Source organism: Notolepis coatsorum (assembly GCF_963971535.1).
Source record: "Notolepis coatsorum genome assembly, chromosome: 6".
Classification (NCBI taxonomy): Eukaryota; Metazoa; Chordata; class Actinopteri; order Aulopiformes; family Paralepididae; genus Notolepis; species Notolepis coatsorum.
In genome coordinates, this window is record NC_140170.1 from 18,199,906 (window position 1) to 18,217,483 (window position 17,578).

Here is a 17,578-nt window from a genome sequence, read left to right on the forward strand (position 1 = left end):
GTGGCTATAGCTGTAATGTTGCAAATTAGTTACACACATTGCTGTTTAATAAATTAACAAATAATAATAATAATCTTACCTGGTATTTGGCATCCAACTTGATCCAAGAGAAGGAAAATATCGCTGTATTGCGCTCTTGCTGCTATACCTGAGCTTGAAGCGACGACTTGCCGAGAGAGAAAGATGGCGTCGTCACCTTTGGAAATTATATTGATAGTAGGCGTGACCAATGCTGTATTACTCCAATAGAAACTCTTCTGGAACTTTACTCTCACTCTATTGGCCACAGGCAATGATTATGCCCCAAATGGAGTAAATATGACTACTTGAGAGGAAAATAATAACTCCGTAATAATTACTCTGGGAAAATGACTCTCCAGTTTTTCCTGTGTACCTAAATGTCATAAGTTAATTGTATAGAAACAACTGACCAAAAGTGACTATTGCACAATTGATTTGACAAAAAAAATCGACCAAGGGAAGGTGGGGGGTGAAGGTGGGGTTGGTGGATTTCTTTTTGTATAGAAAATCTCCCTTATTTTAAAATCCCAATGTTGACAGCTATGGCTCTGTGTTTGCGACGAGTACCTGCCTGCGCCTGCTCAGTGTTGAATTCAGTGATGCCTACGCCTAGGCTTCTTCTGACAACGAGAGAGCTCAGGAGACAACGCGTCGTCTAACATGACTGTTGAATTCAGTGATGCCTACGCCTAGGCTTCTTCTGACAACGAGAGAGCTCAGGAGACAACGCGTCGTCTAACATGACTGTTGAATTCAGTGATGCCTACGCCTAGGCTTCTTCTGACAACGAGAGAGCTCAGGAGACAACGCGTCGTCTAACATGACTGTTGAATTCAGTGATGCCTACGCCTAGGCTTCTTCTGACAACGAGAGAGCTCAGGAGACAACGCGTCGTCTAACATGACTGTTGAATTCAGTGATGCCTACGCCTAGGCTTCTTCTGACAACGAGAGAGCTCAGGAGACAACGCGTCGTCTAACATGACTGACATTTTCACGAGTGAAAATGCAACATTGTTGTTTTCCCCTTGTGTAACCTTAGCCTTAATGTCAAGTCTACCATCCACATTCATTAATTTTCTCCCCTGCTCTCTCTCCCTGAGCTCAATGTAACGCGTAAGTGCTGTGGTCTATACAGGCGTCACGTGACCAGTTCACGCAGAGTTACTTTGTTGTAAATCCAAAATGGGGGAGAATAATTTACTGTTTTCTTATAAAAATATACTTGTTCTATGGATAAAAATGTTCCTTTCAAGGCAATTGTTTAAAGGGAAAAGTCATATATGTTATGTTTAGGGATGTCCGATATTATCGGCCTACCGATATTGGCATTAAAATGTAATATTGGAAATGATCGGTATCGGTTTACATTTATTTAACCTTTATTTACCCAGGCAAGCAAGTAAGAAAAAATTCTAATTTTATTTATTGGGAAAAGTATGCATAATGTTGTGTTTTTGGGGGGGGGGGCATATATATCGGTATCGGTTGATATCGGTATCGGAAATTAAGAGTTGGACAATATCGGTATATTGGTAAAAAATCCAATATCGAACATCCCTAGTTATGTTAGAATGTTATGTGACCTCAGGGCTCTATGCTAACCTTTTTCCCAAGCACACAAAGAAATTTAGGAGCACAGTGAACATTTTTCAAGTAACAGAGTTTATTAACAAACTATTTATTACATGCATATTATACTGTGTGTGTGCGTGTGCATACTAAGGGACAAACATCTGTCCAATAGCACATACCACCAAAATCACACATTGGCCCATGCCTACTAGACGCAAAGTATATCGGTTGTCAAGCTGCAATTTGTATGTTGTAGTGTTGTCACGATACCAACATTTTGACTTCGATACAGATGGGAAAGGTAATGGAATATATTATTAGATGACAGAACATGGAAAATTCTTTATACAATTCTTTAATTCATTATAATTTAAATGCTATTGAAACGTAAATAATAAAATGATTCTGTTACAGCTGCTGACCTTAGCTATATACTATATTAGCTACTGTCCATCAATATCTTCCTTTTGAATGAAATGGGTTCAGGAGAGAGAGGGAGAGGGAGCGAGACACATACAGATAGACAGAGACTCTCAGCCCCCCCCCCCTCACTATGCCTCTGAGCGTTCCCAGGGATAGCTTACACGGGGATTAAAGCGCTCCGTCCTGCGGAGTCGCAACTAGGGGTGTAACGGTACACAACCACGGTTCGGTACGTACCTCGGTTTTGAAGTCACTGTTCGGTACGGGTTTTCGGTACAGTGGGGGAAAGTTTGGCTTTCCATGTTCCACTTAGGGGTGATGTAGTGTGCAGTAACTAATTGTACTTGTAGGGCTGTAAACTAATATTCTATATTGAAATTAATAATTGATTTGTTAAATAAAAAATGTAAAAATAATTATATTAGATTGTGAAAAAAAAGTCAGCGGTTGTTAGTGGTTAGCATACCTGTAACTGAGGGGTACAATTCCCTGACTGTATTACTAGATATGATACTTACTACCACTACCTTTGTACTTAATATTCGGCCACCCAGTACACGGCATAAATATATTATCATGAACACTCTCACGTAGATGAAACGGATCCAACACAAATGTACGAATTAGAAACAGGTCTTTATTTCCTACACAGCGATGGTGTGTAGAATAAGCACTTAATCACTTAATTACATTTATGAATTGAAATAGTATGCACTTTTATGGCAAGGAGTATTCGTCGGTATATCAATAGATAATGTCCAATCTCTGAAGGCGCAGGTGGTAAATATACGACCTGGAATAGTTAAGGAATAACAGCAATGATACTTTAATGATTATAGGCTGGATACACTAGAGGGGGTTAATCCGGTCGCTTGTAAGCCGACAGGAGTAGGAGGGGGGGGGGGGTAGAATCCAGCTGCCTCGTCCGGCCAAGGGTATCCCAGGAGAACCCACTGTAGTGCCGTTCAATGCGCCGGCGATCCTTGGACCACAGATGAAAGCAGGTGGACTCTTTGTGGGCCGGCTCTCTCCGGTCCACGGGGGAGAGATGTGGAGAGACCTCGTCTTGCAGAGCGTCTCCTCACCTTGCGTCCTCTCCAGGGGGGGGGGGTTCCAACACACGGTAGTGTCGGGGGTCTTTATCCATAGAATAATCAAAGTATCCAAAGCATAATCCGTGCCTGGGAAGGCGGGCTGTCGTCGGTAGAATAATCCGGTATACAGGTCCACTCGCTCGTCGGCTCTGGGGCTCCTCGGGTGCAGCTTCACATAGGGTCAACCACCCTGGGTAAGCAGCCAGTTCTCTGCCCGAAACGATGGGGTACTGACTACGGTAGTATTCTCACCGCACGAAGCACTATATATTAACAGACTATTATTAGCTTAATAGACTACGTCCAACTCGACGATATAGTGCCAAATATGACTATTCAAATATTAATATACACGATGTCTCAATACCGATGGTAGGCCGAACTTGGCCTTACTCCCACACGTGGCATCGCGGGGAGGCTTTACGTCTGTGACTCTATTGGAGGGTAAGAAACTGGACTGAAAAGAAAGTCCTACTTTAGTAGCGCAGTATATATACGCACTATGAACAAATAGTCCCATTAGTGGTGCGGTAGCCAAATTCCTACGCGGAACTAGGACTTGTTCGTACATGTCGAGCGGTACGTTTGAACTGGGTCTGAGGGGTATGGCAGCCTGGCACCAAGGTCTCGACCAATAGTAGAATGGAGACTATTATGGGATGTTCAGTAGGCTAGCATGGATATTCAATGCATATTGTACAAGGAATATACAAGGGATATCAGGGAATATTAGAGAATATACAAATACAATTAAATATATATATATAAATAAATATATATATTCGGTTTAATCTGGCCCTTCACAACAATACCGTTGTATTCGTTCGGTACACAGCCGTACTGAACGGTTCGATACGGTTCGGTACGGATACGCGTACCTTTGTTTACCTTCGCAACAGATTTTCCGTCAATTGGCTACCTGTGTACAAAAGGCTGGGAAATTATTTAGCGGACTATCCCTTTAAGATATCTTGTTCTATGTACCTCGCTAGCGTTGTGAGCTCAGAACAAGAGTTTAAGTTCAGTTTGAGACATACGCTAGTTTGAAAACTGACCGTTAATATAGTTATTTCTTTCATGTGGGATCCAGTCTGAGATCCAGATTGTTGAGTCAATGACAGAAAGTAAGTGGCCGCAGTTTATTGTTTACCTGCAAATTTAACTGTTCAGTGTGATTTGACTGGAAGAGGCGCTAAGTTGGCTAAAGTGATCCTTCCTATGATTGAGCTAATATACCAACCGTCGTTATTAGGGATACCCCGATCACGTTTTTTGTCACCGATCGTCTATGAGCCATATCGGCCGATACACTGCTGATACTGATTTGGTTTTGTTATAGCAGCTGGCAGTATTATACTGTAGGTCTAACACAGGCATTCTCAAAGTCCGGACTCCGGTCCAGATCCGGACCGAACCACAACTGTCTCTGGACTCGGGAGCAAATTATACTTTTCATATGTATTATGTGTGAGACAGCGCCAACACGCAACAAATCGGAATTCTCTGCTATATCCACTACAAGCAGCGTCTTTGCATGTCCGACAGCTCCACTGTCTGTGTGTCTGTCTACTCTGCTTTGGTCCAATAATAATAATGTGGAATAATGTGGAACGTCCTACCCACAGCCGTAAAGGAATGTAAATCCCTACCCTCCTTCAAAACCGCTCTCAAAGAGCACCTACGGGTGGCTGCAATTAGAAACTGGTCCTGGTAAATGTCCAAATCCCCCCCAACCCCCTCCGATGTAAAGTTTCTTCCCCCTCGGATTAGGGATGGGAATTGATAAGATTTTATCGATACGATTCCATTATCGATTCCCTTATCGATCCCTGATAAATGTATAATTCAAATACATAAATTGGAAATGCAACAGAACTAAGCTGGTTAGAATAACATACAACTTGACATTTCTGATTGTCATTTATTGTTGAGCCCCATGTCAGAAAAATACAAAAACTGTAAAAATGTTTTTAACTATACACTTAAATAAAATAATGTATTTCAGATTCTCTTATTTCTTTTTTGAATTTTTTTTATTATTAAACTAATTTAACCCCTGTGCAGGCCTCGCGCCTTTTTGTGCTTTTTGCCTTTTTTGTGTTTGTGTGCACAACGGTGGCTGTGTTGATGATTATGTCATGAAATTGGGTCCATGTCGTTATTTTACATATATTTTCAATCTGTCAAAAGATTATCATTTGAATCTCTCAATAAAAAGTTATACATATTAGCTTTGAAGAGGACCCTAGTGGCAATTGTCGTGCCATTGACTCCCATGTTAAACGCTGTTCCTTGAATCTGTAATTATACATCTAATTATTCATTTCAAATATATATAAAACAGATTTTTTGAAGGACAGAGACTTTGTAGAAAGCAATCACCTGCTTTTGTACAGAAGATGGCGCAATTTCTCTATGTTCAAAGTCTGTGGGGGGTGAGATGGAGTTCATGAACAGAAGCTTCAAACATGTACGGCGAAGTGGGCCAATACAATATTCGCGTGAGGCGGTGTTTGTTTACACAGGTGCAACTGATGAAAGCAATTGTTCGGGGGATGCGTGGGTTGTTTACCACAGGTGCGACTGATGATGGTAAGTGCCACATAATCACATAAAACTAAGGTCTACTCTGTTAGAATTACATGTTCACTACTGAATTCATCCAAGACAAGACACATATAGATTACTTCACCCATTTAGCATAGCATTTAGCGTATATTCATTAATTCATTCATATTCACACATCCATTCATTCACACATAATTCATTCACATACACTGTACATCATGTCCATGAACGCCGTCCAGGCCCTAGCCCAGGGGTCAGCAACCTTTACTATCAAAAGAGCCACTTTTCCCCCGTCCCACAAAACAGTGTATAACGTTTTATATATCCCCAAGCATACCCCACATTTAGCATAAAACGCCTGACAATTGCATACCCAAAGTTATTTGCGATTTATTTAAGCATTACATCACACGCAGGAGTGGTTTGTGACCAATAAACCATGCCTAGGGGTGGTCGTTAGGCCCGAGGCGCAGCCGAGGGTCGTTAGACCCCCCTAGGCATGGTTTATTGGTCACAAACCACGACTGCACGTGGTGTAAAGCTTTTATACAACTGCCAGATTCATCCAACCTTATTTCTATACAATAAACACACATTAATCGAAGATTTATTGAAAAAACCATCCGCCAGAAAAAGTAGTTCCCACAACTACAAAAAAGACAAGTTGCCTCCATGTGGAAGCAGCTTGAAGTGCATCCAACCAAACTAACACATCCAACTGTGTATTATTGGAATGATTGAGAGAAGTTGCCTCATGTGGAAGCAGCTTGAAGTGCATCCAACCAACTAACACATCCAACTGTGTATTATTGGAATGATTGATTGAAAATTGTATTACCAGATGCAGAATGGGTACAATACAGTACGGCTCAATACACACAATTGTTAAGGGAATGCAGACCTACTTTCCATAGAACTTCATTCGTAGATGCTTCTATATAAAGTAGGTAAAACAAATTAAAACATTTTCTTTGCCCTATAGGAAAAAAACATTTTCTTCGCCCTATTTTTTTATTTATTTCTTTTAGCCTAAACTTAACCAGTTGGAAACCAGGGGTACAGTAATAAAATTAGCAATCAACCAATCAATCAATTCAATAGACCATGCTCACTTAAAACAGCGCTGCTTCTCTCTCAGTCTGACTCCCCCGCTGTTGCAGACAGGAGTGTGTGTGTGTGCGTGCGTGTGTATGTGTGTGTGTGCGTGCGTGTGTATGTGTGTGTGTGTGTGTGTGTATGTGTGTGTGTGTGTTTGTGGGTACGCCAGCGTCGGACAGTGTGAGAGAGAACGCTGCAGTCAGTAGAAAGAAGGAAGTAGAAATTTAAATCAATCAATTAATCTATCAATCAAACCGCGATTTTTCTTTTGTTCTAGATTGACTCAAGACCCATCAATTACATCATCCAACATTGTTTAAAGGACTAACACATTCCCCTTGACAGAATCGCTTCATATTTAGTCGTTATGGTGCTTTCAACATAACCATTTGTTGTCCGCGATCTTGTTTTCTCCCGGAGTGAGCCGGGGAGGGTTATGTGATTCAGTTGTGGGCGGGTCCTGAGCCCAGGACCGTGGATTGTTGCCAATAAAGACGTGTGAATGGCCAATCAGAATCGAGAAATTTGCATGCCGTTGTATAATATACTTTATACTTATAGCACACAGTTTGTTGCATTAATGGGATTATAAAGCAACAAAAAGAGACATTTTGATTTTTTATTGCTGTTTTTACCTGTTATAACAAAGGAAAACCTCAAACTCTTATGAAGAGGAGAAAAAAGACTGGCTGTGTAGACCTATTTTTAAATAAAACACAAGAGGAGACAAAACACTGGTGTCTGTAGACCGACTTTGAAATAAAACCATGAACTATTCAGGTATATTTGAGTCCTTCCCTTATTTGTGGAACATTTATAAAATAAAAAGTAGTCCACTTTGAAAAAAGACTACCATGTGTAGACCTACTTTGAAATAAAACACAGAAAAGGAGAAAAAACACTGGCATCTGTAGACCTACTTTGAAATAAAACCCTGAACTATGCAGCTCTATTAGAGTCCTTCCCTTATTTGTGGAAAATCTATAAAATAAAAAGTAAATTTCAACCGGAAAAAATGTGCCGGAAGGTTTGGTTTCTTACATATCTCGATGTGATTTATCAAGAAATATCTACAGCAAGAATTCTGGGTCTCAACGAATCCAAAATGTCAATGTGGTTAGAAGTGGTGGAGAGAATAAAAGCTAGCTTATAATGGTAGTGTCTGGTTAGGAGTGAGGGATAATGGAGGTACTATCCAAGGAGGGGTCCGGGAGGGGGGGGTTCGAGCTGGAGCATATGTGTGTAGGGTTTTAGATAATAGGTATTAGGGGTATATCCTGTATAAGGCATTGGTATAATTGGTCATTTCGTTGGATATACACTGTATACGGTAAAATATTATTATAGACTTTTTTTTGTTTTCTGTTTCTGTACTTGCATGTCATTTTAGCCACCTTAATTGTTAGTTTCATTATGCATTGTGTGTTGAGTACTGACTTTTAATAATTTTTGTTTTGCAATAATAAAAAAAATAAAAAGTAAATTTTTAGTTGTTTGCAAATTTCGCACCACATATCGGGCATACAGGTAAGCCTTTTGTTGACTAAATATCTTAGTTGATGACATATTTTTTCATTTCAGTGTCACAGTATGACATCGATCTCTAAAAAAAGAAAAAAAAGGTTAAAAGCGAACAAGGAGAAAGGCCCCGCATCTAGCCCTGAGTCGGGCGAAGGGGAGGACGACGCCGACTGGGTCCCGGACGAGGTGGAGGTGGAGGTCGAGGAGGACGAGGACATGACCGCCGTCCAGGGAGCCGCAGCTGATAGGCTAAAGAGCCGCATGCAGCCTCGGAGTCGCAGGTTGCTGACCCCTGCCCGAGTCCTATTCGATCTGTTGAACGAGGAGGAAGGCCCCGCATCTAGCTCTGAGTCGGGCGAAGGGGAGGAGGACTAGGTGGAGGAGGAGGACGAGGACAGCGGTGATGCCGCCGGGGAGGCCGCCGCTCCGGGCTGGCTTTCCCGCAGCGGCATAGAGTGGTCTCCGGTCAGTGACCTGACCCATCGCTACCTGCCGACAGCCGTACCTCGGCCCGGGATTACGAGGTATACATTTGGTCATTTAGCTGTACGAAAGTGTTGAGTGCTATACAGTGTATGATAATAGGACAATTATATTTTTATTTTATTTTTCATTTTAGGTACGCCATCGCTCGTATTTCAGAGCTGGAGGACACGGTGACATTCTTCATCACTGAAGAAATCATCGAAATAATTGTCACAATGACCAACCTCCACGGTTAGTTATTTTATCTTAGTAATTTTGTAATTACTTTTATTGTAAGTAATCATGTCATCTGTATATGTGATAATAAATAAATAAATCTCTTGAATATTGAAGGGCGTCGGGTGAATGCCCAGTGGAGGGACACCAACTTGGTGGAGGTCAAGGCCTACATTGGGCTATTAGTCCTTGCTGGTGTGTTCCGCTCCTGGGGCGAAGCCACCCGGAGTCTGTGGGGCGAGAAAACCGGCCGGCCGCTATTCCGGGCCACCATGTCTCGTAAAAGGTTTGCCCTTTTATCCCGCACCCTCCGCTTTGATGACCGGACGACCAGGGATGGTCGTCAACCAGATAAGGTATTTATTATTTCATGCCTCATGTTGCTAATCTGTGCATTTATTTATGTATGATGATATATGATCTAATCTCATCTAATTTTTTTTTGTTTATCTTGTTTGACTATATAGCTGGCACCTATCCGCAATGTGTGGGATAAGTGGGTGGCGCGGCTTCCCCTGGCCTACTACCCGGGCACCGACGTCTGTGTCGACAAACAGCTCGTCGCCTTCAGGGGGCGCTGTTCCTTCAGGCAGTTCATGCCCAGCAAGCCGGCCAAGTATGGGCTGAAGGTAATAATAATAATAATAATAATAATAATAATAATAATAATAATAATAATAATAGTTGGTTAGACTAGAAGTCTTTATTTGTCATGCAGTGTCATGCACACACGCGAGATGGGCGACGCACAGGAACACACACACACACACACACACGCACTGAGTCGCTGATGAAATGTCTTTCTGCACTTTCCCCAGGTCTGGGCCCTATGTGATGTTCAGACGTCATACGCCTGGGCCATGCAGCCATACCTGGGCAGAGCGCCCCCAGGTGCCGCCCCGGAGAAGCATCTGGGGAAGCGGGTGGTGACGGACCTCACGGCTGGCCTGGGGGCAGGCCACACCGTCACCACAGACACATTTTTTACCTCGTATGAGCTGGCCATGGAGCTTCTGCAGAAACGAAACATGGCTTTGGTGGGCACCATGAGGCGCAACAAGCCGGAGCTGCCTCCACAGGTGCTCAGCATCAAGGACAGGCCTGTGCTGGACTCCCGCTTCGGGTTCACGGCCACGGCAACGGTCGTGAGCTATGTCCCGAAGCGGGGGAAGAATGTGTTGATGCTGAGCACCAAGCACCGGGAGGAGGAGGTAATAATACATTTAATTTGTAACGCACCCTACATTCCTGAGAATCTCAGAGTGCCACAGAAGAATAAAATATAAATAGATATACAAAAAAAAAGACATAAAAAACTAATAAAAGTCCTTTCTAAACAGGTGTCCATGGGCCATAGGAAGCCCCAGATCATACTTGACTATAACTACTGCAAGGGGGCGGTGGATAACCTGGATAAGGTATGTATTCTTATTTTATAGTGCATGCCTGGTGTAATTATTCTGTTTATTTATCGATATATGATGTGAAAATTAGGGAGGAGATATTATTAATTTTTTTTAGACTATTGCGTAATTTCTCCATGTACGACGGGTGCCGTCTAAATGTGTGTGAGTAAACACTTATTTGGTTTTATCTAATTTTATTTGGTTTCTCTTATTTTTTATTTCAGCTTGTGGGGACCTACAGTTGCCGGAGGGGGACGCGGCGCTGGCCGATGAAGATGTTTGCGAACATGCTGGACGTGTCCCTCTATAACTCATTGGTGCTGTGGCTGGCCATTGAACCTGGCTGGAACATCAATAAGAAGTACAGACGGAGGCTGTTCCTGGAGGAGCTCGGAACAAAACTAGTCATGCCACAGGTCGCCCTCCGAGAAAGATTGCCCCACGGGCTAAGCGCTGCCGCAATGGTCAAGGAGGAAAGGGACTCCGCCGTCCAACAATCCTTTCCCATTGGAGCTAAGCGGCAGTGCCATCTCTGCGTGCGCAAAAAGAGCCGCCTGGAGCGGCAATGTCACAAATGCAAGCAGACTATATGCAAGGATCACAGCCTCGCTGTGTGCAACATGTGCAATAAATAAAAGGTATTATAAAGAAATCTATTTGTCTTTTTTCAATTCAGGTATTTTCATAAACGTTAGCGTTTCGCCATTTCCTGACCAATATGCGTAAATTCTTTTTTCTAATGAGCACATAATGTGAGTATAATGTGCAGCTGGTTGAAACGCTGGGATATTATGTATAAAATGTAGAAATGAATATTTTTATGTACGTCAAATATACTTCCCTCAGAGCGAGCCCACTTGTGTCACCAGCTGGATCACTTACATTTTTATTTTTAATTTTTTTATTCGTTTATTTGGACGGGACAATGCGAAATTAATGAACACTGGAGTGTAAAAATTGCCGGATTTAGCACAAGGCTAATTTCCATCCGTTGTCCCCAAACATAAAAACAGGACTCATAGAAACAGTAAGAAATGTACAAATACATAAAAACAGGACACATAAAAACAGTAAAAAAAATTACAAATACATAACAGCATGTGTTCACATGACTGGTTGGACTTCAGCAATTTTTTTTAGTTGCCCTCTAAAAGAAGCAAGGGTGGGACTTTCCCTTATGGAAATGCGGAGACTGTTCCATGTTTGACTGCCTTTTATGGACAGGATGTTTTGGCCAAACGTGGTCAGTCTACGCTGGATCATGCAGTCACCTCTGGTGTCTGACCTGGTGCAGAGTCCAGTGTTTCTTTTTTTGTAGATGAATTCCTGTACAGGAGGGGAAGCTAGTCCATGTAGGCATTTGTAGATGAAACGAGAGCTTTTTAAGACTTTGAAATTTTCAAAGCTCAAAAAGCTATATTGTTTCAAACTATTGCAACGGTGGTATGCCAATGGTTTCCTGGCAAATACCTTGATGGCTCTATGATAAAGCTGTTCGATGTGTTTCATGACAGTGACACCAGCAAATTACCAGTTTGTGAAGCAGTATTCAATATGGGAGAATATCATGCAATGAAGATACGTTTTTGCAGCATCAACTGTTAAAAAAGGCCGGATTTGTCTAAAATTAACTAAATTAAAATGAATTGTGCGTTTCACTTTTTGACATGTTTCTTAAAGGATAGGTTAGAGTCCAAGATGATGCTGAGGTACTTGAAATGGGAAACCAATTCCAGTCCCCCCCCCCCCGCCCCCCCCCAGAAACACATTAGATATAGTGATTCTGACTGGTTGTTTGCTGAACATCATGCATACAGTTTTTTTTGTATTTAGCAGTAGGCATGAGTTTGGCAACCAGTGTTGGACCTTGTTCATTGCATTTGAGAGGTTACATTAGATCGGGTCCGTTTTTTTACCATGTACAAAAATGACTGCGTCGTCATCATACATCTGTACATTGAAGTCAGGGCATATGTCCGGCAGGTCATTGATGTACAGGGAAAACGGCAATGGCCCAAGGATCGATCCCTGTGGCACACCGACTGGATTGTCAAGATAAGGAGATTTGACACCATCAACCATGACACATTGTTTTCTGTTTGTTAGGTAAGACTTGTCTTGTTCGACTCGCTCGGACTCGGAGAGGAAGGTTCCGCGTCTAGCAGTGACAGTGATTCCGAAGGGGATGATGCCGACTGGGTCCCTGGTCCGGACGAGGTCGAGGAGGAGGAGGACGAGGAGGAGGAGGACAGCGGTGATGCCGCCGTGGTTGGTGCCGGTGATCCGGGCTGGATTGCCCGCAGCGGCTTGGTGTGGTCGCCTGTCGGTGACCTGACACTCCGCTACCTGCCGACAGCCGTAGTTCGGCCCGGGATTACGAGGTATAAATTTGGTCATTTAGCTGTACGAAAGTGTTGAGTGCTATACAGTGTATATGATAATAGGTAAATAGGACAAGTAAGTAATTCTATTTTTATTTTATTTTCATTTTAGGTACGCCATCGCTCGTATCGGTGAGATGTTGGACTCTTTCACATTTTTCATCACTGATGAAATATGTCTGATGGTCGTGGACGCGACCAACCTCCACGGTTAGTTATTTCATTTTAGTAATTTGTAATTACTTTTATTGTAAATAATCATGTCATCTGTATATGTGATAATAAATAAATAAATCTCTTGCATATATTTTGTAGGGCGCCATGCGTATGGCCAGTGGAGGGACACTGATTTGATCGAGGTCAAGGCCTTCATTGGGCTACTGTTGCTGGCTGGTGTGTTCCGCTCCCGGGGCGAAGCCACAAGGAGTCTGTGGAGCGAGCGCATCGGCCGGCCCATATTCCGGGCGACGATGTCCGAGAAGAGGTTCGCCCAACTGACTCGTGCCATCCGATATGACGACCGGACGACCAGGGGTCAGGCGCGTCGTCAACGACCTACGGGTGATCCCGATAAGGTATTTATTATTTCATGCCTCGTGTTGCTAATCTGTGCATTTATTTATGTATGATGTATGATGTGAGACTAATTGTATTGGCCTCATCTAATTTTTATCTTGTTTGACTATATAGATGGCACCTATCCGTGAGGTGTGGGACAAATGGGTGGAGCGGCTCCCCCTGGCCTACAACCCTGGCACCGACATCTGCGTCGACGAGCAGCTTGTCGCATTCAAGGGGCGCTGCCCATTCAGGCAGTTCATGCCCAACAAGCCGGCCAAGTATGGGCTGAAGGTAATAATAATAATTGGTTTGACTAGAAGTATTTTATTTGTCATGCATGCTAGCACACGCGAGATGGCCACACACGCACGCACACACACACACACACACACACACTGAGTCGCTAATGAAATGTATTTCTGCACCTTCCCCAGTTCTGGGTCCTATGTGATGTCGACACCACATATGCCTGGTGCATGCAGCCATACTTGGGCAAACCGCGCCCTGATGCCCCACCTGAGAAGAAGCAGGGGAAACGGGTGGTAAATGACCTAACGGTTGGCCTGGGGGCAGGCCACACCCTCACCACAGACAACTTCTTTACAACCCATGAGCTGGCCATGGAGCTCCTTCAGCGCAAGATGGCATTGGTGGGCACCGTCAAAAGCAACAGGACTGAGATGCCACCCAAGCTGCGCACAATAAAGAACAGGCCAGTGCTGGACTCCCGCTTCTGTTTCACGGTCAACACCACGGCCGTGAGCTATGTGGCGAAGAAGGGGAGGAATGTGCTGATGCTGAGCACAAAACACCGGGAGGAGGAGGTAATAATATATTGAATTTGTAACGCACCCTACATTCCTGATAATCTCAGAGTGCCACAGAATAATACAATATAAATAGATGTATATAAAAAAAGAACACAGCAGAACAACATGATGCATAAAAACTAATAAAAGTCCTTTCTAAACAGGTGTCCCTGGAGGAGCACAAGAAGCCCCAGGTTATACTGGATTATAACCACTGCAAGGGGGCGGTGGATAACCTGGACAAGGTATGTATTGTTTTATAGTGCATGTCTGGTGTAATTATTCTCTTTATTTATCGATATATGATGTGAAAATTAGGGAGGAGATATTTTTATTTTTTTTATAGACTTGCGTTTTTATTGCGTTTGTATCTTATTTGGTTTCTATTTTTTATTTCAGCTTGTGGGGACATACAGCTGCCGTAGGGGGACGCGTCGCTGGCCGATGAAGTTCTTCGCGAACATGCTGGACGTGTCCCTCTACAATGCCTTGGTGTTGTGGCTGGCCATAGAGCCAGGCTGGAACGTCGGGGTCAAGTACAGAAGGAGGCTGTTTATAGATGAAATGGCAACCAAGCTCGTCATGCCGCTGGTGGCAATCAGAGAGAGGTTGCCCCGCGGGCTAAGCGCTGCTGGCATTGTGCAGGATGCCAGGCACACCGTCCGGCAACAAGCAGCACCGGCAGCGGCAGCAGCAGCCGCGAGTCTACCACCACCACCCAAGCGGCAGTGTTATCTCTGCCATGGGAAGAAATCGAGAATGGAGAAGCACTGTCACATGTGCACTAAGTCAGTGTGCAAACAACACAGTGATTCCGTTTGTAACACTTGTAAAATAAAATGAAAGAAAGAAATCTATTTGTCTTTTTTCTTCAGTATGTTGTAAACGTGCGTTTCGCCATGTCCAGACCAATATGCGTAAATTCTTTTTTCTAATGAGCACATAATGTGAGTATAATGTGCAGCTGGTTGAAACGCTGGGATATTATGTATAAAATGTAGAAATTAATATTTGTATGCAGGTCGAATATACTTTCCTCACAGAGCGAGCACTTGTGTGAGTTGTGTCACCAGCCAGCTAGATCACTGTGATTGGTCACGCCCCTCTGCTCCCGGCTGCTCACTGGTGAGACGAGAGAGGGCTCGCTCTACCATGGGAGGGGCTCTGTGTTGAGAAATATAGCGGCAAATAAGTCTACTGTACCCCCGCTAGAAATATGAGTTATAACCGGTCCTCTCTAACGTTAGACTCTCGGCTATTTCTGACTGCTATTTCTGACCGAAATAGTCTACCTTTCTTTTTTATAATGGCAGATTCTTATTCACAGGTATTTTGTCCCGTTTTGATATGCTGTAAAGTATTGGAAAAAAATAATAGATATATGGTGAATATGGCGGTTTATCAAACCATTGAATTGTATCTGCAGAGAAATTGAAATGAGACAACTTTGCCAAAAGTACTTGATGGTTGACAGTGTCAAACGCCTTTCTAAGATCCAGGAACACAGCACCTACATATGGGTTTTTGTCCAACATATATTTAACCTTTTCAATAAAAACACAGTTTGCCGACTCAGTGGAGTGCTGAGCACGGAAGCCAAATTGAAGTGGGTGGAGTGGGGTGTGACCTTTGTCCAGATGTTTACCGTACTTTTCGGACTATAAGCCGCGGCTTTTCCCCCCATTTTTCGACCCTGCGGCTTATATAACGGTGCGGCTTATATGTGGACAAAACCCGAAAATCGAAATATTGCTTTTTTTACTGCATTGAAATGTTATTTATCTGTTCCCTTATTTACTTAATACAACTTGTAAATGAGTTAATTCTTGTTATTTGTCCGACAGTATTGTGTCCCAATGGGAGTCATTCTCTGTAGAGGTGGGAACTTAAAGCTCAATATAAGAACGGCCATGCACCACCACCCACAGAATCGAGAAAGAGCAATCAATCTGTCAACCCTTTCCGTGTCCGGGCCGGGTGAGGTTTCCCGTGTTGAGTCAAATTAAGACGCAGGCTCCACTCCTTACATATGGTAATTAAACATTAAAACACATGCAGTTTATAGTCCAGTGCGGCTTATATATGTACACATCATTCAATTTAGCTGCTGCGGCTTATAGTCAGGTGCGGCTTATAGTGCGAAAAGTACGGTAATCATAAGTTTCGACACCCACTTTTCAGCAACCTTAGATATGGTGGATAGGATGCTGATTGGCCTGTAGTTCGCTACCGACATCCTGCTACCAGATTTAAAAATTGGTGTTACCGTGGCCACCTTCCAGGAAGATGGTACCTCCTTTGAACTGATCGATTGATTCACTAATATGGTGATAGGTTTTACTAGAGCGTCGGAGTGTGTTTTTATAAAATCTGTGTCCAGGCCATAAGTGTCCCTGGCCTTAGAGCGTTTCAGCGCCACAATGATTTTTCTTACCTCATCCTCTGTTATTTCCTCCAGCTCAAAGAGGGGCTCGGCTTCCACAGTTGGGCTGGGTGATGCACCAGAGGGGGCACAGAGTTTTGTTATTTCCAATACACTATTTAAAAAATAATTATTAAAAGTACATGCCAGGATAATTTAATCAGGATGTCGTTGACTTTTAATTCCAGGATGTCATTTACCTGTTTGTTCTGTTTACCTAGTAATTTATTTAAGATATGCCATACCTTTTTACCGTTACACTGATACAAAAAGTTGGCTTTGGCGTTTCTTAAGTTCCGAGTCACCTTATTGCGTCCATGGGTACATTTCTGCCTGTCTGTCGACAGCCCAGATTTCAGGCTTTGTTTAAGGAGTGAGTCCCTAAGCCGTAGTAGTGAACTGCAGCTTTGGTCCCACCAGGGGAGGTGATGCTCCTTCCTGGCCTTTTGGCTTCCCCTCCTGGAGAAAGAGGGCATTATTTCCTTGATTTTATCTGTGAACAGACTACAGTTTGTCTCTGTGCTGGCAGAGGAAAGGGTCTCATCCCAGTTTTTTAATAGCATCTCCAAAGCATTGTTGCATGTTTTTGGGGATGAAGTTAGAAGAGGAGTTTTTATTTGGTGCATTAAGGAACTGTTTTTTTATTTAATTTCCTAGTGAGAAAAATAAAATTATGATCAGAAAATTGTAGGTTTTTAGCAATTCTGTCAGCTTTGTTTGTGAATAATAGGTCTATCCTGGTTTGGGAGGTTTTGGTTACTCTGGTCGGTTGCTCAATTAATTGTACTAGGTTATGGGCATCCATGGTTTGCTTGAGGTTCTTTCTAATCCGTTTATCGTCCCAATTTATGTTAAAATCTCCTAGAATAATGGTATCTTTATTAGAGTCACAGGAGCTCAACAGGAGCTTTAACTGATCATAGAATTTTTGGCGGTTGGTTGTCTATAGAGGCAAATCAAAAAGGACATTTGATTTGACAGTGATTTCTACACCAACA

At 42.9% G+C, this 17,578-nt stretch overlaps 2 protein-coding genes across 2 annotated transcripts in view; both read left to right on the top strand.

Moving 5' to 3' along the window:
• Positions 1–17,578, top strand: part of LOC311229399 (uncharacterized protein) — a gene marked incomplete at its 3' end in the record, with an annotated part of 160,086 nt that overhangs the window by 94,613 nt on the left and 47,895 nt on the right. The window contains exons 8-14 of the mRNA XM_084315483.1: positions 12,514–12,788; positions 12,901–12,998; positions 13,104–13,363; positions 13,479–13,640; positions 13,784–14,173; positions 14,323–14,403; positions 14,558–14,946. Coding sequence (XP_084171609.1) covers positions 12,514–12,788; positions 12,901–12,998; positions 13,104–13,363; positions 13,479–13,640; positions 13,784–14,173; positions 14,323–14,403; positions 14,558–14,946 — 1,655 coding nt within the window. The remainder of the gene's footprint in view (positions 1–12,513; positions 12,789–12,900; positions 12,999–13,103; positions 13,364–13,478; positions 13,641–13,783; positions 14,174–14,322; positions 14,404–14,557; positions 14,947–17,578) is intronic.
• On the top strand, positions 8,702–11,042 carry LOC311230085 (piggyBac transposable element-derived protein 4-like; the record flags this gene model as incomplete). The annotated part of the gene is made up of 7 exons (XM_084316235.1): positions 8,702–8,823; positions 8,919–9,016; positions 9,119–9,357; positions 9,469–9,630; positions 9,820–10,212; positions 10,342–10,419; positions 10,632–11,042. The coding sequence occupies exons 2-7, from the start codon at positions 9,001–9,003 to the stop codon at positions 11,040–11,042; spliced, it is 1,299 nt and encodes a 432-aa protein (XP_084172361.1). The 5' UTR covers positions 8,702–8,823; positions 8,919–9,000.